General features: G+C 46.8%; 2 protein-coding genes across 3 annotated transcripts in view; both read right to left on the bottom strand.

Moving 5' to 3' along the window:
• Positions 1-1,639: 1,639 nt before the first annotated feature.
• The window catches only part of LOC144326647 (uncharacterized), a 50,261-nt gene continuing 24,121 nt past the window's right edge, over positions 1,640-27,779 (bottom strand). Inside the window, exons 1-3 of one of the 2 annotated variants that reach the window (XM_077923289.1) lie at positions 10,968-11,078; positions 7,208-7,419; positions 1,640-5,261 (exon numbers count right to left, since the gene is read on the bottom strand). In XM_077923289.1, the coding sequence (XP_077779415.1) occupies positions 4,021-5,261; positions 7,208-7,340 (1,374 nt within the window). In that variant the 5' untranslated portion in view covers positions 7,341-7,419; positions 10,968-11,078 and the 3' untranslated portion in view covers positions 1,640-4,020. Of the gene's footprint in view, positions 5,262-7,207; positions 7,420-10,967; positions 11,079-27,779 lie in introns of those variants that run through there. The other variant, XM_077923285.1, reaches the window with a different exon arrangement.
• On the bottom strand, positions 19,712-25,928 carry LOC114592606 (vomeronasal type-2 receptor 26-like). The gene is made up of 4 exons (XM_077923455.1): positions 24,900-25,928; positions 21,694-21,921; positions 21,129-21,255; positions 19,712-20,726 (listed from the first exon to the last, which is right to left on the bottom strand). The coding sequence occupies exons 1-4, from the start codon at positions 25,641-25,643 to the stop codon at positions 19,816-19,818; spliced, it is 2,010 nt and encodes a 669-aa protein (XP_077779581.1). The 5' UTR covers positions 25,644-25,928; the 3' UTR covers positions 19,712-19,815.

Below are 27,779 nucleotides of genomic sequence, written 5' to 3'. Positions count from 1 at the left end.
GTATGTTTCTTTATTTATTTTAATCAAATAAAAAAATTTAAAAAACAAAATCAAACTGCTAGGTTGGCAGGAGCTGGGACAGAGCAATGGGAGCTGGCTACTGTCACATGGATTCAAACCGCCAACCTTCCAACCAGCAAGCCCAAGAAGCTCAGTGGGTCACAGAGCCACCCATGTCCCTAGAGCTGTGTGTTATCGGCATACTGGTGGCCCCTTGCTCCAAAACTCCTCAGGACCGCACCCCATGACTTCATATAGATTTTAAATAGCGTATAGATCTTATATAGCGCTGGGGAGAGAACAGTACCTTCCAGCACCCCATAGCACAAATGCCGGGGTGGGGGTGAGGAGCAGTCATTGAGTGCTATTTTCTGGACGTGACATTGAAGATATGAACAGAACCACTGTAATATGGTGCCTCTGACACCCATCTCACTAAGTCAGTTCAGGAGGATACCATGATTGACGGCATCAAAATTTAAAAAAGGGAAACCCAAATGATCGCAACATGTCAGGGAATAGTCTAAAGACGAGGACTGGGGAATGCATTCTATGGCAGACTAGTTTCCTCTCCGATGGAGAGATGGAGGGGAAAAGTCACACCCCCCCCAACCTGGTCCATGTTAGTTTCTGCTTGTTGCCACTGTGCAGTGCTTGGAGTCACAAGACTCTGTTTTGCATCCCAGAGATTCCATACTGTTGGAAGTCTCACGGAAGATGGGAGACGGATGTCATGTTTACTGGTTTCCTGTTCCTTTGCTGTTCAGTTGCTCTCTGCTTTCACAGAGAGAGCATGTATATTTCTTTTCTGTCTGCGTAGTTTGAAATAAAACGCTCTTTGCAATGTAGCTCATACAATCTCAGCTCCTTCCCTGCGAGCTGGATACTCTGCGTAATGGGGGAACGTGCTTGGAGCCTCATCAAAGGCTCAGGTCGTTAATCACAGGCTCGACCAGAAGAGTTGCTTGGTCAAATGCAAGTCCGACAGTCCACAGCGTGTTCAGAAGCAGAGAGAGAGAGACAGGAGATGAACAGCTGAGGGAGGAGTTGCCCAGGTACGAGACAATGACAAGGGAACCCGAAGGGAGGAGGCAGCTAGTTGAGATGTCACTTGAGAGTGTGGGGAACCCCCCTCACCACAGACTCGGGAGGACTGAACATATCAGAGAGCAAAGAAGTCAGAGGGAGGGAGGAACTTCCCATTGGCACCTAAAATGCTACGGAAGGAGGAAGGAGGATTTAGAGCAGCCAACTGCCCTCCTTGCAGAGAGCTGTGTATTTCTGCTTGCAACATGATGCTGTAATAAAAGGACTTATTGTCTGTGATGTTACCAAAGGAAGAGGAGAATCTCCGCTCCTGGCATAACATCACTCTTCCCCCTTCCCCTTTCCGTTACTTCTCATGAAAACTCAAGGGATTTGTCCAAAGTTCTCCTTTGGGTCCACTAAAATGGACCCCATTTTTGAGAGGAACGTGAGGTGACATCCTGCTTCTGATTCAGTCAATGAATCAGTCAACCAAAAAAATATGCTCTCCCTCTGATTCAAGGCTTCTCCAGACACCCTACTGATTCACCATTCATCCTGATTTACTTGATTATGTTGTGCACTATAACAACAACAACAACAACAACAACAATAATAATAATTTATTTATTTATACCACGCCCTCCCCAGCCAATGCAATAATAAAAACAAGTTGAATGAATACAACTTAAAAACAAGATTAAAATACAACATTAAAACCTTAAAACCTTAAAATGCAGCCTCATCACAGGAGGAGAAAGGAAAAAGAAAGAGGGGGAGGGAATCAAATTGACTCCAAGCCAATGGCCAGGCAGAACAACTGTCTTACACGCCCTGTGGAAAGAAATCAGATCCTGCAGGGCCCTGGTCTCATGAGGCAGAGCGTTCCACCAGGAGCTGAAAATAAAGTTGAAAAGGCCCTGGCTCTGGTTGAAGCTAATCTAACTTCCTTAGGGCCAAGAACCTCTAGGGTGCTGCTATTTATGGACCTTAAGGTCCTCCGTGGGCCATACAGAGGCGGTCCTGTAGGTACGAGGGTCCTAGGCCGTGAAGGGCTTTAAAGGTCAAAACCAGCACCTTAAATCTGACCCTGTACTCCACCGGGAGCCAGTGCAGCTGTGGGAAGAGGGATAACCTGTTGGCTGTTCTTGAAGATGCTGAAGCTGATATTTCTAGACATATGTTACCTGTGTCAAGCATCTACAAAATCCCACAGGTATGGCTGGTTTGGTGTTAAGACGGAATTGTGCCTCTGCCATGGGCTTTTCATTCTTTCCTTTTTGGACTCTCCCAAAGGTGAGGGTGGGATGGAACCTGGAAGCAGGAGCACTCAACACTGGTGTCAAATGCCCTATGCCACCCCACCACTGCTTTTAAAAACCATGTTGCTTGTTTATAATGCATTCAAAACACAGGTGTTTTTTTTTAGTAATGTAGCTGAGTCCCTAGTCTAATGTTCTGGGATGTGATTCAGTCCCACAAAATATTGAGAGTCTGGAGGCATTCCTAGAAGACCTCCTCCCGTTCTACACGGTCAGCATTTTGTCTTGTTCTTTGTGTTCTTTGTGTGTGGGACTGTAGTTGGTCAACTGTCTAAGATTTGTCCTGGAACCACAGCAAAGCACTCACCTCTCCCTTTGCTTCCTGGGCAAGTTATGGATACACTGTTCCTACTCTTCAAGATAAAACCCAGTTCCCCTTTTTTCTACCAGATGGCCCCAAATGTAGATCCCCAGAATCTGGGGATTGTCCAACTGCTCCTGAAGTTCAGATGGATGTGGATTCCCATATTGCGTGGGAAAGACCTTAAAACAATAACAATAACAATGATTTATTTATACCCCGTCCATCTGGCTGGTTTTCTCCAACCACGCTGGGTGGCTTCCAGCAAAATATTAAAATACAATAATTCATCACATATTAAAAGCTTCCCTAAACAGGGCTCCCTTAAGATGTCTTCTCAAAGTCAGACAATTGTTTATTTCTTTGTCATCTGGTAGGAGGGCATTACACAGGGCGGGTGCCACTACTGAGAAGGCCCTGTAACTTCACTTCTCGCAGTGAGGGAAGCAGCAGAAGACCCTGGGAGTTGGACCTCAGTGTCCAGACAGAAGGATGGGGGTGGAGACACTCCTTCAGGTATACTGGGCCAAGGCTGTTAAGGGCTTTAAAGGTGAGCACCAACACCTTGAATTGTGTCCAGAAACGTACTGGGAGCCAATGTAGTTCTTTCAGGACCGGTGTTATGTGGTCTCGGCAGCTACTCCCAGTCACCAGTCTAGCTACCACATTCTGGATTAGTTGTAGTTTCCAGGTCACCTTCAAATGTAACCCCACATAGAATGCATTGCTGTAGTCCAAGCGAGTCCTCAACACCAGCCCGCCCCCTGTCACCCAAGAATAGCACTTCTGTCTTGTCAGGATTCAACCTCAATCAGTTACCTGCTCTCTATCCTCCAACCGGAGGAATGAGTGGAACCACTGTATAACAGTTCCCTCAGCTCCCAGCTCCTCTAGATGGTCCAGAAGGCTGTCATGGTCAATGGTATCAAAGGCCACTGAGAGCTCCAGGAGAACCAAGAAACAGCTTTCACCTTTGTCCCTAGTGCGCCGGAGATCATGGACCAGCACAAGCAAGGCAGTTTCAGTCCCAATATGAGGCCTGATTCCCGATTGGAAGGGATCCAAATGGTCCCCATCCTCCAGTCATGCCTGGAGTTCTTTAGCAACCACCTGCTCAATCACATGAATTTCTTCATGGGAAGCTAGACGCCTCTTGGAAGAGAAGCTGTTTCCACATTTCTAATACGCTTCATGCCCTGTACAGTGGTACCTCAGGTTACAGACACTTCAGGTTACAGACTCCACTAACCCAGAAATAGTACCTCGGGTTAAGAACTTTGCTTCAGGGTGAGAACAGAAATCGCGAGGCAGCAGCATGGCAGCAGTGGGAGGCCCCATTAGCTAAAGTGGTGCTTCAGGTTAAGAACAGTTTCAGGTTAAGAATGGACCTCCAGAACGAATTAAGTTCTTAACCTGAGGTGTCCCTGTATGAGTTCTTTGATGGCAGATGAGACCTGCCCTCTTTCTGAAGCTCTTCCCACATTCCAAACAGTGATAGGGTTTCTCCCCTGTATGAATTCTTTGGTGGGAAGCAAGACTGTGGCTCTGACTGAAGTTCTTTCCACATTCCAAGCACTGATAGGGTTTCACCCCTGTATGAATTCTTTGATGGGAAGTGAGATCGGTGCTGTGACTGAAGCTCTTTCCACATTCAAAGCAGTGATAGGGTTTCTCCCCTGTATGAATGATTTGATGGGTAGTGAGATGGTTTCTCTGACTGAAGTTTTTTCCACATTCCAAGCAGTGATAGGGTTTCTCCCCTGTATGAATTCTTTGATGGGAAGTGAGATGGGTGCGCTGACTGAAGCTCTTTCCACATTCAAAGCACTGAAAGGGTTTCTCCCCTGTATGAATTCTTTGATGGGAAGTGAGATGGGTGCGCTGACTGAAGCTCTTTCCACATTCAAAGCACTGAAAGGGTTTCTCCCCTGTATGAATTCTTTGATGGGAAGTGAGATGGGTGCGCTGACTGAAGTTTTTTCCACATTCCAAGCACTGATAGGGCTTCTCCCCTGTATGAATTCTTTGGTGGGAAGTGAGATTGTTGCTGTGACTGAAACTCTTTCCACATTCCAAGCACTGATAGGGTTTCTCCCCTGTATGAATTCTTTGATGGGAAGTGAGAGTGCTGTTCTTACTGAAGCTCTCTCCACATTCGAAGCACTGATAGGGTTTCTCCCCTGTATGAATTCTTTGATGGGAAGTGAGATCGGTGCTGTGACTGAAGCTCTTTCCACATTCGAAGCACTGATAGGGTTTCTCCCCTGTATGAATTCTTTGATGGGAAGCGAGACTGCTCCTCTGACTGAAGCTCTTTCCACATTCAAAGCACTGATAGGGTTTCTCCCCTGTATGAATTCTTTGATGGGAAGCGAGATCAGTGCTGTGACTGAAACTCTTCCCACATTCTGAGCACTGATAGGGTTTCTCTCCTGTATGAATTCTTTGATGGGTAGTGAGATTGTCCTTCCGAGTGAAGCTCTTCCCACATTCTGAGCACTGATAGCCTTTCTTCTCACTTTGAGATCTTTGGTGGGAACGGGAACTCTGACTGGAGCTCTCTCCATACTCCCCATTTTGATCCCCATTCTTCATTTCCAATTCATCACCACCTACAACAAAGAAAGAAACTAATTAGATCCTCAGCAAGAAATGGAGCCCCCAGCTATGGAACAATGCTAATGAACATTTGTGAAAGAGGAAGAACAGAAGATGTGAGGTCTTTCTACAGAGGTCATGGCCTTTGTCAACCAGCATTCACAGACATATTTTTGAGAAGCAGAGGTTCAGAAAGTCTGGCTCTTTTCTAGGACGGTTTTTTGTTGCCACAATCATGAAATCCACTGCAACTCTAACATTGGTTTTCTCTTTAAAAAACGGGCAGAGGCTAAAACAGAAACCCAAACCAGACAGAAATTACCTCAACTTCCCTAACAACTCTGTGTGTGAATGTTGCCTCCAAGGTGCTATGAAAAGGGTGACTGTCACTCCAGAAGGCCATTTTTTCAGTTAGGTCTGTTCTCAACTGTCGAGTGAGAGAGAGGTTTTCTGTGAGAGCACCTGCTGCCTGTTTTATGCTGCTATCTGCCTCAGAAAAAGTCTGTAAAGTCTCATATAGATAGAAGCACTTGTAATTCACTCTTCATACCTCATGTAGCAGTATTATTTGATGTTGAATTATTTTGGTTTTTTGAGTGTAGCTTATTGTTTTGAATAACGAATGGGATAAATGTAGAAATAATCTAAATCAATAAAGAATATATATAGATCTATTAGATATAAGCACATGTAAACGTGTTTTAGTATATCGAGTAATGTAATGTGTTCTATATAAACTCTAAACAGATCCTTTTCTAGAAGAAAAAAAAGCTATGTTTTTCAAGGGTCAAACCACCCGGGACAACCTCCACACATATAAATACCACAGAAAATGGGTTTGGGTCCCACAAAATCCAGAAAACCACGAATAATCCAGAAAGACAGGTGCCGAGTGTCACGTTTTACCTCAGAAACTGACATTAACATTTTGACCACTTTGCCAGTGTACTCTTAATTATTCTCTCAGAAACAATTTTTAAAGGCAGATTGAAAAGTAGAAAGAAATTTTTAGGATGCATAGAGGAAATTTTACACAGTGGAATAGGAGAATGAGAACAGTGTTATACAGATTTGAAGTGATACAATGTATTAAGGCAGATGTCTTACTGCCAGAGAAATTCTTCACAATTTAGAGAAAGTTTATAAATTTAGAAGATGTCATTGCAATTTAATAAGAAACTTTTTTGGTCTAAAAAATGAAGAAAATAAAGATTGCCAGAGTCATGTGACAGAATTTTAACAATCATTGAAAAGTTAAAGCTGGCAGAATATTCTATGTCTGAAGAACAGAAGGGGAGCTATATTGTAGGATCTCTGGGGGGGGGGATTTGACGTTTTCATATCCACATTTAACACTCTGAATTAACAGAGGAACACATTGAAGTTACTGGGCAGTTCAGAGAAACCTGGTCATTGTTTAAAAAGGCATGACTAGACAAAGAACATTCACAGTTGATCTCCTTCTATTCAGGGTTCATGGTGGGGATGTTAGAATCCCAGATGCTGTTGGTCTCCATCAAAATAGTGGAGGTTCAGCACATAGAGGTATGTATGGAATTTCAAAACTGATCTTATGATCCAACGGGGAGCTTTACCAAGCGGGTCCATGATCCCACGATTCTCCTCCTTGACTTCCTTATGCAGAGTTCGTTGCTTCAACTGCTGTGCGATGGAGCAGTAAGTTTTTTGACACTGGTAGGGCATTCAGGTCACGGCACTGGTATTAGACATTTTGAGCTGCCAATACATCGTGGTGGCCGGGGAGCTGTGATGTATTCCTAGCTCAAATTGCCTGCAGATGGCAAAGGCGCAGGCAGGCAGGTGGTGGAGCCCAAAGAGGTGCTCACCTTCTCAATCTACACCCGCCTGCCTGCCTCCCCCCACCCCCAGGGTGAGCAAGCCCCAATACCTCTCTGGCTCCATCCCTCCATGTCCCCATCTCCCCTCCCCTAGAACTCACCAGATCTCTCTGAGAGCCCTAGAGAGGAACGCTCAGAGGTTGTGATGAGGGATGCAGGAGACAACCTGACCAGGTCAACCGTCCATCTTCCGCCTTCCATCCTCGCTAGCTTTGCAGGATCCATCTCTTTCATCCTTCCTGAGGAGTCAAGGAGCCAAAACAAGCTGCAGGGTCCTGGGAGACAGGAAGAAGCAAAGGGAGCCTCAGAGGCCCTGCAGGAAAGAAGGAGAGAAAAAGAAGAGTTTGGATTTGATATCCCGCTTTATCACTACCCGAAGGAGTCTCAAAGTGGCCAACATTCTCCTTGCCTTCCTCCCCCACAACAAACACTCTGTGAGGTGAGTGGGGCTGAGATACTTCAGAGAAGTGTGACTGCCCCAAGGTCACCCAGCAGCTGCATGTGGAGGAGCGGAGACGCGAACCCGGTTCACCAGATTACGAAACTACCGCTCTTAACCACTGCGCCACACTGGCTCTCACTGGATTCTCCTGCCCCTGGAACAGCACAAATGGGGCAGCCCCTTCCCAACAGAAACCCCATTTATAAACATTTCCAGTGGTTCCAATTTCCTCTGTTTACTCCTCTCCCCACTTCGTAAGACCGGCATGGTCTGCACAGTAGAGACCTGAGAATAGATCCCATCGAACTAAATGGGGCTTATGGACAGAACTTGGGGCAAAAAACAGGCACCATCTTGTCCCCAAGCCTGAAGACTGCAACGCCAGGCATACTTATCTATGGTATCATAAGGCAAAAGTTCATAAAAGTTTTCATAGTCATAAAGAGCTGTTAACAGAAACTGACAACCAATTAAAATTAAAGGACTTTGAAGAAGTAAGTGAAAATGTAATAGACTGGTTACAATATTTACAACTAAATGAAACTTTTAAAAATCATGAAAAGAAAGGATTTAGTTATCAAGTGTCAAGATTTCAGAGAGAAATAGTAGAAGGTAATACAAAACGGCTGTCAAAAATGAACAATCTGCTTTTGGAATGGGACACTAAATAGGACCAGGTAAATTGCGTTATGACAAAATGGGCGAAGGATGTGGGACATAATATATTAATGACGGACTGGGAAAGGCTTTGGAAGTTAGATTTGGAAGTTAGGCTGTCGAGACCACATAACACCGGTCTTGAAAGACCTACACTGGCTCACAGTACGTTTCCAAGCACAATTCAAAGTGTCGATGCTGACTTTTAAAGCCCTAAACAGCCTTGGTCCAGTATACCTGAAGGAGCGTCTCCACCCCCATCGTTCTGCCCAGACACTGAGGTCCAGTGTCCTTCTGGCAGTTCCCTCCCTGTGAGAAGCCAAGTTACAGGGAACCAGGCATAGGGCCTTCTCGGTAGTGGCTCCTGCCCTGTGGAATGCTCTCCCACCAGATGTCAAAGAGAGAAACAACTACCAGACTTTTAGAAGACATCTGAAGGCAGCCCTGTTTAGGGAAGCTTTTAATGTTTAATAGATTATTGTATTTTAATATTCTGTTAGAAGCCGCCCAGAGTGGATGGGGAAACCCAGCCAGATGGGCGGGGTATAAATAATAAATTATTATTATTATTATTATTATTATTATTATTGGTTTTAAATTTTCTGGTGTTTTGATGGTATTTGTCCCCAGTTAAATTAGCAAAACTGTACTTCTCACTCGCTGGATCAACACCTTGTTGTGGTGAGTGGGCTTGCACGTTCCTATGACCCTTGTGAGCGAAGCCATCGGGAATCTTGTACTCCCAGTAGTATACAAGGAATCTTCACAACCCCAAGTAGCTGATTCCCCAAAGAATCTGCCCTGCAAGCAAAAGAAACCTCTGACAAGCACTTGAAGAAGCCCAACCTGGAAATAGGGCCCCATGTGTTTCCCCATCTCAGAAGTCCCACCTGGCCCTGAGGGAACCTGATTCGCAGGAGAAACAGTTCCCCTCTCCTCTCCTCGGACAAGTGAAAGGAAGTCTCCCCTGCTGAAGAGATGGCATCCCTGCTTGCCTGGAATTCACATATTGCTGACCACGCTGCACTGATTCTCCCAGTCTCCTCGCTATAACAGAGGAGCAGGAACATGGTGGCACAGCACCTTCTCCCTCATCACAGAAGGAGACGCAGTTACAACCATCTCAAACCAATGCGAAGCTCTTGCTCCAGCAAAAATTACCCACAATGCAACTGTGTGACAATCAAGTGACCTATCTTTTCTCCTGGAATGTGGCCGGGTGGTCCGCATCCGGCAGAGATCCTTGTTTTAAAGACTTTGTCTCCCACCATTGCGTCATAATGATCCTGGAAACATGGACAGCGGATGAGCTGTTACTCAATGGATTTCATTCATTCTCAACTGGGGCAGATCTAGGGGTAAAGCGTGGAAGAGAGAAAGGTGCCCTGGGGGTCTTAGTCTCCACTACCCTACGTGCCATTTCAAGCCCTCTCCCCTCATTCAAGTCATAAGCCAGGGCAGTGTTAATCCAATTCAGCCACCAGGCCCTGTTGGTAATTTACGCTGATGTGACCCCAATGAGGCAGAAATCTCAGATCAGAAACTTGTGGGTTGAAAGGGAAATTTATACACCTGAAATTATTTTGCTGAACCCAAAGGCATCTGTAATTTTAGGAGGGGACCTCAATGCCAGATTGGGCCCTAATCATCATGCCCTTTATGCACAGCACAAATGCTCTCCTCCCTACCGTGAATCCAGTGGATTCCTCCTCACCCGTAGTTCCAAAGATCAGAAATCAAACTTTGCAGGCATCTGCTTAGCTCAAACAGCATTCAGGCTAAACCTCTACATCTTAAAAGGTGCCCTGGAAAGTGACTATAGAGAGCTATAGACCAGGGGTCAGCAACCTTTTCCAGCCATGGGCCGGTCCACTGTCCCTCAGGCTATGTGGTGGGCCGGACTATATTTTGAAGAAAGAAAGAAAAATGAACGAATTCCTATGCCCCACAAATAACCCAGAGATTCATTTTAAATAAAAGGACATACAGTGGTACCTCGGGTTGCATACGCTTCAGGTTACAGACTCCACTACCCCTGAAATAGTACCTCAGGTTAAGAATTTTGCTTCAGGATGAGAACAGAAATTGTGCTCCGGCGGCACAGCAGCAGCGGGAGGCCCCATTATTATTATTATTATTAGCTAATGTGGTCCTTCAGATTAAGAACAGTTTCAGGTTAAGAACGGACCTCTGGAACAAATTAAGTACTGTAGCCCTGCTCCTGACAATGTACTCCAAACCTGCCTGGTGTTTTTACATGAGCAGAATGTGTGCTTTTATTGAAAATGCATCTCTGGGTTATTTGTTCCCTAGACCAGATATAGTTTATTATATAGTTTGGTATACAAAGTACATCAGTATAAATGACCAAACTGATTAAAGAACGAAAAAAGCTGAGCTACGTTAGAAAAGCGATCCAATCATAAGAGATCTCGCTCTCATCGCCCTGCTACAAATGTAGCGGTTTCTGCTTGGAGAAAAGACACAGTAGCGATGCTGGCCAAGAGGAAGAAGACCCTTCCTCCTCCTCCTCCTACTCCGCTCTTGATCGAGACTCCAGGGCTCTCTCTGCAGGCTCCCCCCTCCAAGACCCCCTCCCCCTCCCCCCCGGGGCCAAGCAAGAAGAGCGGGGCAGAGCCCTGGCCCCCTCGCCCCCCCCCGACTTGGCGCCCCCCATGCACTATCTGACCAGCCCCCCAGGCATCCTCCCCTGCAGCCCCTTCTCCCCATTGCACCCGGAGCGAGAGGGAGGCGAGACTCACCCCCAGGCAGCTCTTGCAAGAGAGAGAGGGAGACGGAAGCAGCCCCTCCGCTTGCAGGCGGGAATGGCGAGGGAGGGGCTTTTGCTCTGGAGGACCTTGCCCCCCCCCCCACGCCTCCACTTCCTGTCCTCTCTAGAAACCCAGCTCTGTGCATTTTAACCCTTGGCAATCCGAGCACAAGCGGAGCACCGCTCTCTCCTCCTCCAAGGCAGGAGCCCCCCCCCCTGCCTCATTTGGGAGACCCCCTTGAGCTGCGCCCCCCCCCCCAGGCCAGAAGCAGGAGGAGCCGCTAACCCAGAAATATTACCTCGTGTTAAGAACTTTGCTTCAGGATGAGAACAGAAATGGCCTGGTGGTACGACGGCAGCAATGACAAACCTAGACAGCATCTTAAAAAGCAGAGACATCACCTTGCCATCAAAGGTCCGTATAGGTAAAGCTCTGGTTTTCCCAGTAGTGATTTTTGGAACTGAGAGCTGGACCATAAAGAAGGCTGATTGCCGAAGAATTGATGCTTTTGAATTATGGTGCTGGAGAAGACTCTTGAGAGTCCCATGGACTGCAAGAAGATCAAACCTATCCATTCTTAGGGAAATCAGCCCTGAGCGCTCACTGGAAGGACAGATCCTGAAGTTGAGGCTCCAATACTTTGGCCACCTCATGAGAAGAGAAGACTCCCTGGAAAAGACCCTGATGCTGGGAAAGATGGAGGGCACAAGGAGAAGGGGACAACAGAGGACCAAATGGCCTCGAAGCTACCAGCATGAGTTTGACCAAACTGCAGGAGGCAGTGGAAAACAGGAGTGCCTGGCATGCTCTGGTCCATGGGGTCAAGAAGAGTCCTAAACGACTAAACACCAACAACACGGTGGCGGCAGCAGTGGGAGAAGAAGAAGAAGAAGAGTTTGGGTTTGATATCCCGCTTTATCACTACCCTAAGGAGTCTCAAAGCGGCTAACATTCTCCTTTCCCTCCCTCCCCCACAACAAACACTCTGTGAGGTGAGTGGGGCTGAGAGACTTCAGAGAAGTGTGACTAGCCCAAGGTCACCCAGCAGCTGCATGTGGAGGAGCGGAGACGCGAACCCGGTTCACCAGAGTACGAGTCTATCGCTCTTAACACCATACTGGTTCCATTAGTGGTGTCTCAGGTGTCTCAGGTTAAGAACAGTTTCAGGTGAAGAACGGACCTCCGGAACGAATTAAGCTCTTAACCCGAGGTCCCACTGTATATGCAACCTGAGCATAGGTAGCAGGGCTTCACCGCATTAATACTCCACGGAGCATTAGCACTGCATTAGTCACTGCTTTGAATCCAGCACAGAGCATGTATGTCTTTGTGCGTCCAACTTCCATCCTGCTTCCAGCTCCACCCACTCAGACAACTCTGGCTTTTGTTCTCCTACCTGGCAGCATGGTGGAGGCAGGGAGGCCTACTCATATGTTCTATGGCACAGGGCAACTTCTTTGGTTGTGCCAGCCATGGCACCACTCAAAATCAGTCTCATTCACACATTAGCATAACTAAAAAGGTAAAATAAAATACTTTGTCACTAGAGACCCATGTGTCCTCTATGGCTGTTTGTGAACAGGAATAGCCTGACCACTGGAGCACTGGAAAACTTGGAGCTGGACTGCTGCAATGCACTCTTTCTGGGGCTGCCCTTGGGTCTGGTCCAGAATCTTGTGGGTGCAAAACGATGTGGCCAGATTGTTCTTGCGAGCTTTTGGTCAAGAACATCTGGCACCACAGCCCCCCATTTGAAGGAACTATCCACTTAATACTATTTTCTGCTTCCTGCAACTTCCATTCCTGATCCACAAGAGGACCTCTTCTCTTATTTCATGGCGACTAAGCTTACCCAGGAGGCACCTTGATGAAAGTGTCAGGATGCGGTGTCTCTCCCCCACACAACATGACTCCAGCAGTTAATTGTGGTGGTCAGGTGGGATTGCTATGAGGAATTATGGGAAATGTAGCAAGCCATTGTGTCAGCAATGAACGCATTGCTTTGACTGGGCTTGAGCCATTTGACATGGTTTCTGATCGAATCCCACAAGCCTCTGCACCTCTGCCATTTTCTCACTGCCTGACAGTCATGTATAGCATTCTAAAACACAGACCAGTTGCTTCACCGGGCATCCTCAGTACATAAAGACAGAAAGTAGCTTTGATGTAGATTTTGTTAATCTTTAGGTCGATCTTAAGGGCCAGGAAGAGAGTTCACACAGCGGCGTAGCGTGGGTTGTCAGCACCCGGGGCAAGGCAAGTAATTTGCGCCCCCTAACCCGTGGATTTGCCCTAACCCCAGATGTTGCGCCCGGTGCGGCCGGCCCCCCCTGCACCCCCCACGCTACGCCACTGAGTTCACAAGGAGATGGTAAATACTATCTTTCTTTCCGATGGGTTTATGACCTCTGGGTTTCCTAAATGCATTCCTCCTTGGTTCCTGTTTGTTTAGCTTAACCACGTATGCATGCTCAAGTAGGAAATAGTTTATTTGTAGTTAAAAGGATTTCTCTGATCTGACTTTGTCCCACGTGGGGGATTTTTGGAAATGCTCAGAGGAAATCTGATTGGTTCTTACAATAGCTGTGTTAAGAGTTCTTTTGCTAATAAAAGGGACCTGGGCCAGGGTGTGGCAGATTATTATTGCCATTTCCTCCCGGAGTCTTGCTGGCCAAGCCTCGTGTGTATTTTATTAATCAGGGTCCAAGCCTTTCCTTCACCTTATTAGGTTAATGGACTAAAAAAGGCCACAACTTTATTGATTACAGCATGTGAGAGGTATTGGCTTAGGCACTGGATAAAACAACAGGAAGGGGTGAGTCTAACAAGGGTTAACCACCAGTAGGAGGAGCCTGTGGATGCAAATACAACTGTAAGCTCCCCCTGCCCTAGCCATGGCCCTAGCCACCACAAGGGCGTCAGACAGGATCCACGACCGCCAGATTCCTTTACCGGAATACCCATAAAGTGCAGAGGTAGGCGATGGCCAAACCCTGCCCTCCAATACGCAAACATACTCCAATGCCTAACCGCCAATATCCAAAAAGTTGTGACGATTTGCTACGAGGTAGGTGAAAAACCAAGTGGCTGGTGCCAATTAGCCAGTTCAGCAACCACAGGTCCATAGCAAGGTCAAGAACCAAGCAGTGAACTAAAGGGAGGGTGGGTGGGTGATCTGATGCAAACCAGCAGCGCAATGAAAGGGAAGCACTGCCGCGGCCGCATTTGAGCGGCTAAACCCCGCCCCAAGCCTCCACTGGTTGACTACCTGGGGGCACGATGTGGCAGCCGGGCCAGGTGGGCAGGTGCCGGAACGCCCCCTGCCGACACGGGAAACAGCTCCCGCTCACAACTCCTCCCCTCTGTAAGGAGGAGAGGCTTTCTTAAATTGTGGTGCCCAGAACTGGACACAATATTCTAGGTGTGGTCTGACCAAGGCTGAATAGTACTGCTCTATTTAGCCTCGGTCAGCAGACACATGGAATACTGTGTCCAGTTCTGGGCACCACAATTGTAGAAGATTGTATGTGCAGAGAAGGGTGACCAAGATGATGAAGGGTCTGGAAACAAGTCTCAGGAACGGTTGAAGGAGTTGGGTATGTTTAGCCTGGAAAAGAGGAAACTGAGAGGAGATGTGATAGAGCACCTTCAAATATCTAAAAGTCTGTCCCATGGAAGATGGAGCAAGCTTGTTTTCTCCTGCTCTGGAAGGTAGGATCAGGTCCAATGGATTCAAGTTCCAAGGAAGGAGATTCTGACTAAATGTCAGGAAGAACTTTCCAACAGTAAGAGATGTTTGACAGTGGAACGGACTCCCTCACCTCGGAAGATTGTGGACTCTCCTTCCTTGGAGTGTTGGACAGCCACCTAACATGAATGCTTTAGATTCTTCCATTGCAGGGGTTTGGACTAGATTACCATGCAGGCCCTTCCGACTCTATGATTCCCTGAACGAACTAAGCCCACGAAGGATGGAAAAAAGTTTCAGTGATAAACAGAAATCCTACTGGAGAAGAAGAAAATCTTCAGAAGGATGTTAGCGTAGAAAATGATTGTTCAGATAGAAAACTCATCATAGGGACATCAGTGTAGATAGAAAATATGCCTTACTTATACATCATCATCATTAATAATAATAATAATAATAATAATAATAATAATAATAATAATAATAATAAATACCAATAATAATAATAATTTATTTATACCCCGCCCATCTGGCTGAGTTTCCCCAGCCACTCTGGGCGGCTTCCAATCAAGTGTTAAAAACAATACAGCGTTAAATATCAAAAACTTCCCTAAACAGGGCTGCCTTCAGATGTCTTTTAAAGATAGCTACTTATTTCCTTCACATCTGAAGGGAGGGCGTTCCACAGGGCGGGCACCACTACCGAGAAGGCCCTCTGTCTGCTTCCAGCAGTGGCTCCCTGTCTGTGGAATGCTCTTGCCACGGAAGTTTGCCTGGCGCCTTCATTATACCCCTTTAGGCACCGGGCAAAAACCTTCCTCTTTAACCAGGCCTTTGGTTGACCTGACTGACATCCTATACCCTTTTAAAATGTGGCTCCTTTCGGGGGGTGGGTGTTATTGGGTTGCTGTTTTTATTCTGGTTATATATGTTGTGATCTTTTCTGTGAACTCCGCTGATACCTCTAAATAAATAAATTCAATAAATAAATCATCACCATTATCATCATATCCTTGTAAAGGGAGTGGGTTTCATCTGTTTCATGAGCTCACAGTGTTCAGATGTAGGTACTCTATGTAGAGCGTGTATATATTTGCATACATCCTAAAAGAATATATTGGTCCTGACCCCAACGAAGGTGCATTGCTATTTAAAGTCCAAGCTGACCTTTCCACCCTATGCTGGCCCATGTCAAAACAGGGCAGCTGCTTCTCTCTGTTCTTGCAAACATGTTTTCTCCAGCTCTGCATCTGCTCCTCAAGCCACAGAGAGACTCCAGAAGGTTGCCAGGGCGATGCTTCCCCACCTCATAAATATTCTTATTTTTCCCAGGGATTTCTCCAGAGATTCATAATTTCTCGCCCGGAGTCTGAAAAGTTTGGTGCATAAAATATCCCCTGTCTTGTCAATTCCCTAAACAGCTGCAGATGGTGAGAGGGATAGAGCAAAAAGCCTACATCACAAATGAAAAGTGGCTAGTGCTCTTCCTTCTTTCCCTCGCGCTTTTAGGACACCCCAAACGGGCTATTTTTAAATGTTACCACAAACATATTTTTAAGGGTGGCAGGTTGTGCACAACCATCTCATCCCCCTGCAATCCCAAGGGTTGTGTTAGAGCGCCCCAACCTTCCAGGTGGCCCCTGAAATCCTATTTTGGTTTAAGAGAGGGATGAACCTCATATTGTTTTCAGGGTGGGTTGCTTGAACCCCCTATGTGAATTTCCTGTTGTTCTTGGTCACAAGGAATGGGTTTCAAGTCCCCCTGACCTATCTGGCCCCTTCAGCCCCCATTTTGGATTAAGGGCCCAATGAACCTGAATGTTTTGCTTGGGATGGGCTGTGAGCACTCAACACAACCAACTCATCAATTCTTTTCTTTTAATAGTTTTTATTTGATTTTGCAAGTATAAGATTATAACAATACAGCCATACATATCTATATTTAAAGATCTCTCCAGATCTTTGGACTTCTCACCTTCCCCTCCATGGGTTTTCAACTGCATACTGTTCAATAGTCCATATTTTACATCACTCTGTCTTCTCCATAGCAATTGCTACATTACAAGTCTTATTGCAATCCTGCTAATGTTTTCATCTGCTTACAGTGGTCATCAACTCATCAGTTCTGATCAGGAGGAATGGGTTTTGATTTCCCCCAATCTTCCACATGCTCCCTGAAACTCCCCCCTATTTAAAATTAAGGGCCCAATGGAGGTAACCATTTTTGTGGGTTTAATGCTCTCTATAAGCGTGGTCTGTTGCATGTCCTCACAGCCATCTATGGGTCCCAGAAACACAAGGGTCCTGAACACAAGGACCATAAAGTTCCCACACCACTTTGATTGCGCGACGCACCCTGATTGCTTCTTGGTGTCTGGAGTACGGATGGCTCAAGCTCCCGTGATTCTCCAATACAGTTTTTGGAAGTTCCAGGCAGCTGTAAAAGTTCTAAACAGTTCCATAAAGTTTATAAAAGTGAAATCTTAGTCTGCTTCAACAGAAGTATAGTGTCCAGATCAAGGGACGTAATAGTCCCACTCTATTCTGCCTTGGTCAGACCACACCTGGAATACGGTGTACAGTTCTGGGCACCATAAATTAAGGAAGATATTGATGAGTTGGCAGGTATGGGGTGAAGGGTGACCAAGATGACCAAGGGCCAGGGAGGAATGGGGGAGACCACCCCTCCATCCTGACCCTCCCAGGGAGGAGGAAGAGGAAGAAAGTATAAAGGGAAGTCACAGTTCAGAGGCAGATGAGGATAAAAGTTCGGAAATCATGAGAGAGCCAGAGCAACATCTGGCTGACACGTCATTAGAAACCATTCTAGACCCACCATGTCCCAGAACCCGGCAAGCCTTAAAAGTAGGAGAGCAAGGAGCTCAAAGACAGAGGGCACTTAGCAGCACCCGTAGAGGAGGTGACGATGAATGAGGAAGTGAGAGAGCCGGGGGCTGGAGATTCACTTGGAGAAATAACAGGAGTGACAGTGGACATCCTTGTTCCGTTCCACGACTAATTACAAAATTTTGGTAATGTGAATTCCCTGTGATCTATGTGATCTATATCTTCCAAAGGATTAACAAATTTTCAACCAAATCCAAATTTCATAACTACTTCCATTACCGTATTTTTCGCACGATTGGACGCACCGGACCATAGGACGCACCAAAAGCAGGTCAGGGAAACCGAACCAGGTCGAGGAACAGCGGGATAGTGGCGCTGCGCCTCCCTGCTGTCCCCCGAGCTTGTGGGGCTGGCTGATGTCTGCCTAGCGCGCAGGGCGCTCTGCTTCAGGGCGCCCCTCGCGCCGGGCGGCAGGCTGCTATCCGCAGCGTGGGGAGCCTTGCGGGGAACTCCTGCAAGGCTCTCCAGGCAGCGGATGTGTTCCCGAAGCGCCAGGCGCTCTGCTTTCAGGGCGCCCGACGCTCCGGGAAGCAGGCTGCTACCCGCAGCTTGGGGAGCCTTGCGGGGAACTGCTGCAGGGCTCTCCACGCTGCGGGTGTATGCCTGGCGCGAGGGGCGCTCTGCTTCAGGGCGCCCCTCGCGCCGGGCGGCAGGCTGCTATCCGCAGCGTGGGGAGCCTTGCGGGGAACTGCTGCAGGGCTCCCCAAGCTGCGGGTGTATGCCTGGCGCGAGGGGCGCTCTGCTTCAGGGCGCCCCTCGCGCCGGGTGGCAGGCTGCTATCCGCAGCGTGGGGAGCCTTGCGGGGAACTCCTGCAAGGCTCTCCAGGCAGCGGATGTGTTCCCGAAGCGCCGGGCGCTCTGCTTTCAGGGCGCCCGACGCTCCGGGAAGCAGGTTGCTATCCGCAGCTTGGGGAGCCTTGCGGGGAACTGCTGCAGGGCTCTCCACGCTGCGGGTGTATGCCTGGCGCGAGGGGCGCTCTGCTTCAGGGCGCCCCTCGCGCCGGGCGGCAGGCTGCTATCCGCAGCGTGGGGAGCCTTGCGGGGAACTCCTGCAAGGCTCTCCACGCAGCGGATGTGTTCCCGAAGCGCCGGGCGCTCTGCTTTCAGGGCGCCCGACGCTCCGGGAAGCAGGCTGCTATCCGCAGCTTGGGGAGCCTTGCGGGGAACTGCTGCAGGGCTCCCCAAGCTGCGGGTGTATGCCTGGCGCGAGGGGCGCTCTGCTTCAGGGCGCCCCTCGCGCCGGGCGGCAGGCTGCTATCCGCAGCGTGGGGAGCCTTGCGGGGAACTCCTGCAAGGCTCTCCACGCAGCGGATGTGTTCCCGAAGCGCCGGGCGCTCTGCTTTCAGGGCGCCCAACGCTCCGGGAAGCAGGCTGCTATCCGCAGCTTGGGGAGCCTTGCGGGGAACTGCTGCAGGGCTCCCCAAGCTGCGGGTGTATGCCTGGCGCGAGGGGCGCTCTGCTTCAGGGCGCCCCACCCGCCGGGCGGCAGGCTGCTATCCGCAGCGTGGGGAGCCTTGCGGGGAACTCCTGCAAGGGTCCCCACACTGCGGATGTGTTCCCGAAGCGCCGGGAGCTCTGCTTTCAGGGCGCCCGACGCTCCGGGAAGCAGGCTGCTATCCGCAGCCTAGACACGGCTAGCAGAGCGCTAATCCCGAAGCTTGGGGCGTGCGGAGCTCAGCGCGCCCCAAGCTTCTGGGCGCCGGCAAGGTCTCCGTTAGCCGTCTAGCGGAGACCTTGCCGGCACCCAGAAGCTTGGGGCGCGCTGAGCTCCGCACGCCCCAAGCTTCGGGATTAGCGCAGTGGTCCGCTAGCCCTGGGAGAGCCGCGCGACGTCGCGGGGCTCTCCCAGGGCTAGCGGAGACCTTGCCGGCACCCAGAAGCTTGGGGCGCGCTGAGCTCCGCACGCCCCAAGCTTCGGGATTAATGCAGCGCTCCGCTAGCGGTGGGAGAGCTGGGTCTCCCACTGCTAGCGGATAGCTTCCTGAAGCCTGGAGAGCGAGAGGGGTCGGTGCGCACCGACCCCTCTCGCTCTCCAGGCTTCAGCGAAAGCCTGCATTCGCTCCATAGGACGCACACACATTTTCCCTTGCTTTTTAGGAGGGAAAAAGTGCGTCCTATGGTGCGAAAAATACGGTAAGTTGGTTGGTTCTACATGATCAAATGAGGGTAACGATTTTTTAAACTGAAACATCATTTTTCAAGAATCTCACTTCCCTTCCTTCTTGAAAAATAATATTTTAATAATCAGATGCTATTTTTAGTTTTTGCTGTCAGGTGCTCCTTCATATTCAGATCAGGCCTCAGTATAATAATATAGCATTTGGGAAGGAAGATGCAACCCAGGAGCCCAGCACTGGAGGCCAAGATGGAAAAAACCTGCACGGCTACCATGTATTTCCCTTTGGTGCTCAGGTAGGTGGGCACAAAGGACACCCAAACACTGCAGAAGACCAGCATGCTGAAGGTGATCAGCTTGGCTTCATTGAAGGCCCCAGGCAGCTTCCTGGCTAGGAAAGCCACCGTGAAGCAGATGGCCGCCAAGAAGCCCATGTAGCTGAGGGAACCATAGAACATGGCCACAGACCCTTCGTTGCATTGCAGGATGATCTCCCCAGGCTGGGAGTGCATGTCAGAGTCTGGGAATGGTGGCGAGATCCCCAGCCAGATCATGCAGATGACAACTTGGACACAGGAACAGGAAATGACAATGGAGTTGGCCAGACTCTTCCCCAGCCATCTCCTCACTGAGTTCCCTGGCTTGGTGGCCAGGAAGGCCAGCACCACAGTGATGGTTTTTGCCAAGACAGAAGAAACAGCAACAGAGAAGATGATGCTGAAGGCTGTTTGTCGGAGAAGGCAGGTCCCTTTCCTTGGCCTCCCAATGAGCAGGAAGGAGGACAAAAAGGAAAGCAGGAGGGAGACGAGGAGGATGTAGGAGAGGTCCCGGTTGTTGGCTTTGACTATGGGAGTTTCGTTGTATTTAATAAAGATTCCTAAATTAAAGCTTGTGGTTAAGGACCCCAGTAGGGCAAGGGAAAGTAGGACAACCCCCAGAGATTCTTCATAGGCTAGGAAGGTGACATGCTTGAACACACATTGATCTCGGTCCTTGTTTGGATGCTGATTTTCTGGGCATTTATTGCAATGGTCTGCATCTGCGAGAGAGAGAGAGAGAGAGAGAGAGAGAGAGAGAGAGGGAGAGAGGGAGGGAGAGGGAGAGAAATGTGTACTACTCTGGATTCAGCCAAGCCCTGAGCAATATCCAGCCTCTTGGGAGAGATTCAGTTGTAGACCAAGTCAGTCTGGGACAGCCACAGATCACTACAGGTATTTAATTAGGTTTTTCTAAACATTAGCTCTACCCCAAAGAAATTTGGGACAGATTCCAGGGCTGGAGATCCCCAGCTTGGCCTCTGGCAGGTTGGGCTGCTTGGAGCCCCCTATACCAGGGCCAAAAGGAGGATCAGGGGTCTGTGCAGAAGTCTAATATCTACCCTAGGTCCATACTGAACCCTTCTCTCTTCCCCAAGGCCAGCCTTTCCCTTGGAGTCACCCACCTTCCTGAGTGGAGATGGTCCCTTCTGCACAGGGAAGACATTCATAACAGCAAAGAGGCTTCCCTTCCTGAATCACCTTGACGGATCCAGGGCGACAGCTTTCCACACACCTGGAAGTAGGAAGGGTCTAGGCACAAAGACGAAGAGCGTCAATGAGAATTGTTCTTTGAGGGATAGTATCTGCTGTAGCATCTACACTATAGCTTGAAACTAAGCATTTCCCATCACTGTCCATTACATGAATTATTCATGATTAAATTCAGGAAAAAAACAAAGGACCTCCATTAAATAAAGTTATGTATATGGGCCATGAGCTATTCACTACTAATAAAATACATGCAACAAGAGAAAAGCAAGGAACCCCCCTTTCCCCATACACACAGTTTAGCAGGAAGCCTCCTTTGGCACCCAGCTGAGCAGAGGATCTGTAGGAACTATCTGGAACAACAGCCCAGTGCTGGAGTTGACAGGCAAGTGAGGGCAGCAGCCCACAGAACAGGGAGCACTTATTAGAGCTCATAGAAAAGACAGCAAAATGACAGGCATCATTCCCACTCCCCGTCACCTGATTGAGCCACTTGGGCCACACAATGGCCTCCTGGTCGATGGTGCACTTCAGGTCTGGGGATCCCTGTCTGTCGATACTCCCAAACTTCACTCTGAGGACGGATTTATTGGGGAACACCACCCAGTTCACAATGTCCAAGTCGGCTGCCAGCTCCCCGTTCTCATCCAAATACACTCTGTCCATGGAAGAATTGTAGAACTGGGTGTTTCCTAGGAAAGGGTGGAGCTGGAACAGAAGCAAAGATGAGAGCATTTAAAATAAAGGGAAGCATAGGCCCCTGTTTTGCTAGCCCAGAAATGGAAAGTGAGCAAGGTCCCAGCTAAAGAGGATTGGCAACTTAAGTGGACAGAATATGCAGAAATTGCAGATTTAACATACAGAATAAGAGAGCAAGAAGAAGATACATTGAAAGAGGAGTGGAAAGCATTTATTGAATATATGGAAAATAACTGTATACAGCTGAAAACGGTGGCAGCATTAAGATAAATTCAACCACATAAATAATGTTTGATGGATGTAAAAGTAGAAAACTGATTTGAATGGTTATAGTAAAATATGCAGGGGTGTATAAGATGTAAAATGGACCATGGAAAGAAAAGAAGGGAAGTCATTGGATATTTGTAAAATGTTTATTTAGAATTGTTAGATTGAAAATTTAATAAAAATTATCTAATAATAATAATAATAATGGAAGCATACTGACAATCCACTTCCCCTTTGCTTAGGGCTGGTTGCAGACTCAAATAGTAATGGAGGGATCTTGTCACTTTTGGTTCATACTGTTTTCTCTCTCACACAAACCCCAATCTTAAATTCAGTTCTCCACATCTCTGAAGCATTTTTAAAATAATAATAATAATAGAAACTCATCAGAATTCTTCAGCATTTCTGTGTCATTTTCTCCTAGTAAGCATGTTTTTGAAGGAAGCTGCCCCCTTGGATTCTTTCAGAAAGAGTGAATTAGGTTTGTTTTTCCTTTCAAGGCAGCCTGAATGAAATCTCCTATATGGGCTTCAGCAGGGAAAGGCAGGAGCTTGGTGGAGGGAGCAGAGAGCCAGAGCAGAGTCAAGCGGGTGTCAAAGGAATAGAGATTAGAGACAGTCTGATCAATGTCATCTCCCCTGCCAAAAACAATTCCAACTTGCTGGAAATGTAAGGAGGCTGAAGGGACATTCTTTCACCTCTGGTGGACCTGCCCAAAAGTGAAGGCCTTCTGGGAAGTGATTTACAATGAGTTAAAAAAGGTATTTAGGTATACCTTTCCCAAGAAACCAGAGGCCTTCCTTCTGGGCATTGTAGACCAGAAAGTGTTAAAGAAGGATAGAACTTTGTTTATGTACGCTACTACAGCAGCAAGAATTCTTATCGCAAAGTATTGGAAGACACAAGATTTACCCACACTGGAGGAGTGGCAGACGCAATTGATGGACTACATGGAACTGGCTGAAATGACTGGCAGAATCCGAGATTTGGGAGAGGAAACAATGGAAGAGGACTGGAAAAAATTTAAGGACTATTTGCAAAAACACTATAAGCTGTATGAATGTTAAGAATGTGCATGATTTGGAAACTTTAGCTTCAGCAACTTGATTTGGTGAATTGAAAATTAAGGTATAAGAAAGATGAGGTGGAAACATGAAATAACTTTATTATGTTTATTTTAAGGTATAAGCAATTGAGATACAGTATTTTGAATTTAGAAACATAATATTTGAAAGATACAGTAAGACATGAAACAAGGTAACAAATTGCTGATGTTTTTATTGCAAAGAACGCAGGGTTCGGAAGATGTGGGGAAGTCCAGTTGGATTGGTAAAAATACTTTGGAAAGTTGGTTTTTTTATATATTTCTTTTTCTCTTTGTTCTTTTCTTTTTTCTTTATTCTGTATATTTCTGACTATGCGAAAGAAAACTTAATAAAAATATTTTTTAAAAAAACAAAAACAATTCCAACTTGCGAGGAAAGGAGAATTGGGCACATGATGGGAGCAGTTGCTCGGGGGGCTGTGCAATGAGGCAAGAATAAGAATAGCAAACAGAAATGAGAAATGTATATGTATTAAGGAAGGTTTAAAATGGAAAATGGGTAATGTGTTTTGCAAACTTTGGGTTTTTTTCCATAGTAGTTTTTTTTCTAAAGCGGTCTGGGCTCTTGCTGAGATTAAGATTAACTAACTGGTTTAACATGTGAGTGTTGTAACCTTAGATCATGTGATGAAGGTATTGGATTGCAATATCTCCTTTTTGAAGGGAGTTGCCTTTTTGTCTTTGGCTCCAAAACTCAAAAGAGTTTTGTAAAGGAAGCTCTCCAGAAGGTAAAGCAAACAGCCTGGAGGCTGAAAGGCAGGAGAAAGAGAGAGATGGAGAGAGAGAGAGAGAGAGAGAGAGAGAGAGAGAGAGAGAGAGAGAAATCCCGAGCCTGTGCTGGACAGAATGATGTTCTCATTCTGTTATAAAGTGTTCTGCGAGTAAAGAGTGAATAATATTTCTATGCGCCTGGACAATAATTCATTTCCAAAAGGAAATGAATGCTTCCACTGGCAGAATTCGAGACCTGGGAGAAGAGACGGTGGAAGAGGACTGGAAAAAATTTAAAGACTATCTACAAAAATATTATAAGCTGTATGAATGCTAAGAGAATGCATGATAGAAAAATACATGGCATCAGTAATTTAGCTATAAGATGTATGAGTAAGTGATGTTTAAGAAAATGATGAAATCTGAGGTAATATTATGCTTAAGCTATCCAGTTTAATATATGATAAAAATATTGAAAATTGGGGACATAATATTCGAGAACTATCAATAAGATTTGAAATAAGGTAATAAATTGCTGTTTATAACTATATGACTGAGAACGCAGGGAAGGGTGATGTGAGGAAGTCCAAAGATTATGGAAATATGATTTGTGGATAAATTGATTTTTATGTACTTTTTTCTTTCCTCCTATTCTATGTTCACTTTCTAAACTTCTTTTGTCTTTTTTTTGTTTTGTTGTATGGTGATGGTATTGTACATGTTTGTTGGCTTCTTTTTTGTTTAAAATTTGCAATACATATTATATATATATATATATAAAAGGAAATGAATGCTTCCAGTTCTTATGCTTCCAATCGTTTCAAACTGCACAATATTCAATATCTGCAACACTACAATCGATTGTCATGCTCAGTTGAGATGTCTATGAAGGGAAACAAAATACCTGCCATGGCTGTAGCCTTTGAAGTCCCATTCTCTCAGTTCCCCTCTGCTTAGATCTAGATGAATATGCAGCATTTAAGGCACGAGCCACAGCTTGCAGAGTGTTGTAGATCCTGTAGCTGTCTAGAGAGAGGATTCTTTCCAGATCATCTTGGGGAAGCCTCTCCAGTTTCCCTCTCTCTCTGCATCTTGTCCGGCCTTTCACTGAGAATGCATGCTTTAAATAAAAACAATTAAAAGCATCCTCCCAAAACTTCTTAATACCAAAGAAAAAGGGTAGAAAATCACCATATTTTGCCCCTTTACTTGTCTCAGTGAAGAAGGAAAATATACCATGGATGTATTGGAAAGATACCTCATTATACATCAGTTCCAGGCCGACATCCCACAAAACTGTTGTGATGAAGATTTTCCCAACAATGGATTTCATCACTTTGTCAAAAATCTGTTGTATAATGAATAGCCCATCTAAGAAATAAGTCATTTCCCCGTAGTAAACAAATACATGCACTTGCCTCCACTTGCGGAATGGAAGACGAGGCATGTATACTGCATTTCTAGTCAGTCCTGGGATGCTTTGTGAGATGACAACACAGACACCGCTCTTGATGAGCACGGGTGTCAAGCTCTTCAGGAACCTCTCTCCATTGTCGGTGTCTGGTGCAAGGAGGCCAATCAAGGTCCATCGGAAGTGCTGGAGCAGCTTGACAATCCCTGGGTACAGGGCTTCTTCTTTGGGGACCATCCGGTAGAAAAAAGGGAAATGCCTCTTATCATTCAGAACATGAGAGACAAAAGCATAAGTGACCTGGGAAGAGAAGGAAGATTTGTATCTTGTTTGATTTCAGATCAAAGCCTAAATATTTCTAAGCCCAACATGAGATTGGGAAGGTCTTAGGAAGGAGGAAGGTCTATTGGAAGGACCCTTTGGTGGGAACAGTGATTTCCTTGAAGGTTGTGGCAGCCGTAAAGAAGGCAAATTTGATGCTAGGGATCAACAGGAGGGTAGTTGAAAATAAAACAGCCGATATCATAATGCTATTATACCTCTCTCCATTCCTACCTGTGGGATTTTATAGATGCCCAACACGTTTGAAATCTGGATGGAGTTTTGAGAGTCGGACCCTTCGAGAACAGCCAGTAAGTTCGTCTGTTTACCACAGCTGTAGTTTGGAAAGCTCAGCTGCCCAATTGACAGCATGTCTAGCAAAGCATCATAGGTCACCCTTCCATTAAAAAAGTTCTCATGGATGCTGTAGCCCAGGGTGATGTTGGGTAACAGCTTTTGATTCTGGTTGATCGCTTGAATGGCATACAAGAAGGAAAGGAGCTGCCAGTAATTTGTGGATCCTTTCCTGGGGGGAGAAATTATATACATGCCAACACTGTCCAAGTGATATTTCTGTTCTACCTCTAATATTCAGCTCTACCTCTCTTTCAAATCAGAACCAGTGAAGGCAGTGAAGGTCCTGTGTGAGAGTCTGGAGGTGGATGGAGGTTGGATGGCGGCTAACAGATTGAGGCTGAATGCTGAAGTACTGTTTTGGGGGGACAGGAGGCAGGCAGGTGTGGAGGACTCCCTGGTCCTGAATGGGGTAACTGTGCCCCTGAAGGACCAGATGTGCAGCCTGGGAGTCATTTTGGACTCACAGCTATCTATGGAGGCGCAGGTCAATTCTGTGTCCAAGGCAGCTGTTTACCAGCTCCTTCTCATACGCAGGCTGAGACCCTACCTACCCGCAGACTGTCTTGCCAAAGTGGTGCATTCTCTAGTTATCTCTCGTTTGCAATGCGCTCTGTGTGGGGCTACCTTTGAAGGTGACCCGGAAACTCCAACTAATCCAGAATGCGGCAGCTAGACTGGTGACTGGGAGTGGTCTCCGAGACCACATAACACCGGTTTGAAAGCTCTACATTGGCTCCCAGTACTTTTCCAAGCTCAATTCAAAGTGTTGGTGGTGACGTTTAAAGCCCTAAACGGCCTTGGTCCAGTATACCTGAAAGAACGTCTCCACCCCCATCGTTCAGCCTGGACACTGAGGTCCAGTGCCGAGGGCCTTCTGGCGGTTCCCTCACTCCAAGAAGCCAAGTTACAGGGAACAAGGCACAGGGCCTTCTCGGTAGTGGCACCCGCCCTGTGGAACACCCTCCCACCAGATGTCAAAGAGAAGAACAACTACCAGATTTTTAGAAGACATCTGAAGGCAGCACTGTTTAGGGAAGCTTTTAATGTTTAACAGACCACTGTATTTTAATATTTTGTTGGAAGCTGCCCAGAGTGGCTGGGGAAAGCCAGCCAGATGGGTGGGGTATAAATTTATTATTATTATTATTATTATTATTATTATTATTATTATTATTATTATATCTAAGACAGTGATTACAAGATCCAGAAAGCACTACCATAATTCCGCTTTGAGAAAGTAGCTAATTCGCCCTTGTATATTAAACCTAAGGCAAAAAGACACCCTTCTCCTACCATCATTTTTCAGAAAAATCCTGCAGAATCAGCCCCAAGACTCATCTGTTCCAGCATTCTCAAGGCAGCCAACCAGATGCACATGCAAAACTGAGAAGCACAAGAACTCTTCCCCTACTTGGGATTCTCAGTTACTGGTACCCAGAGGCATAGTGCCTGTGACAGTGAATAGAGAACATAGCCATTGTGACTGGTAGCCGCTGAGAGCCTAATCACCCCCAAATTTATCTGCCATTGGGATCTTCTTATGTTCTTAAAGGCAGGTACCAGACAATGAGAAAAGCCCCAGAAAGTAACTGGAGATGAGTTGGATCTCATGGAAATGGTAGCAAGTGGAACACCAGGAACTCCATCCCCACAAAAGGTCTTACCAATAAAAGCTGGTGGAAGGACATTGGCTAA

This window comes from Podarcis muralis, chromosome 2 (assembly GCF_964188315.1).
Source record: "Podarcis muralis chromosome 2, rPodMur119.hap1.1, whole genome shotgun sequence".
NCBI lineage: Eukaryota > Metazoa > Chordata > Lepidosauria > Squamata > Lacertidae > Podarcis > Podarcis muralis.
Note: the sequence above shows the minus strand (reverse complement) of the source record. Positions and strands in the feature narration are given on the sequence as shown.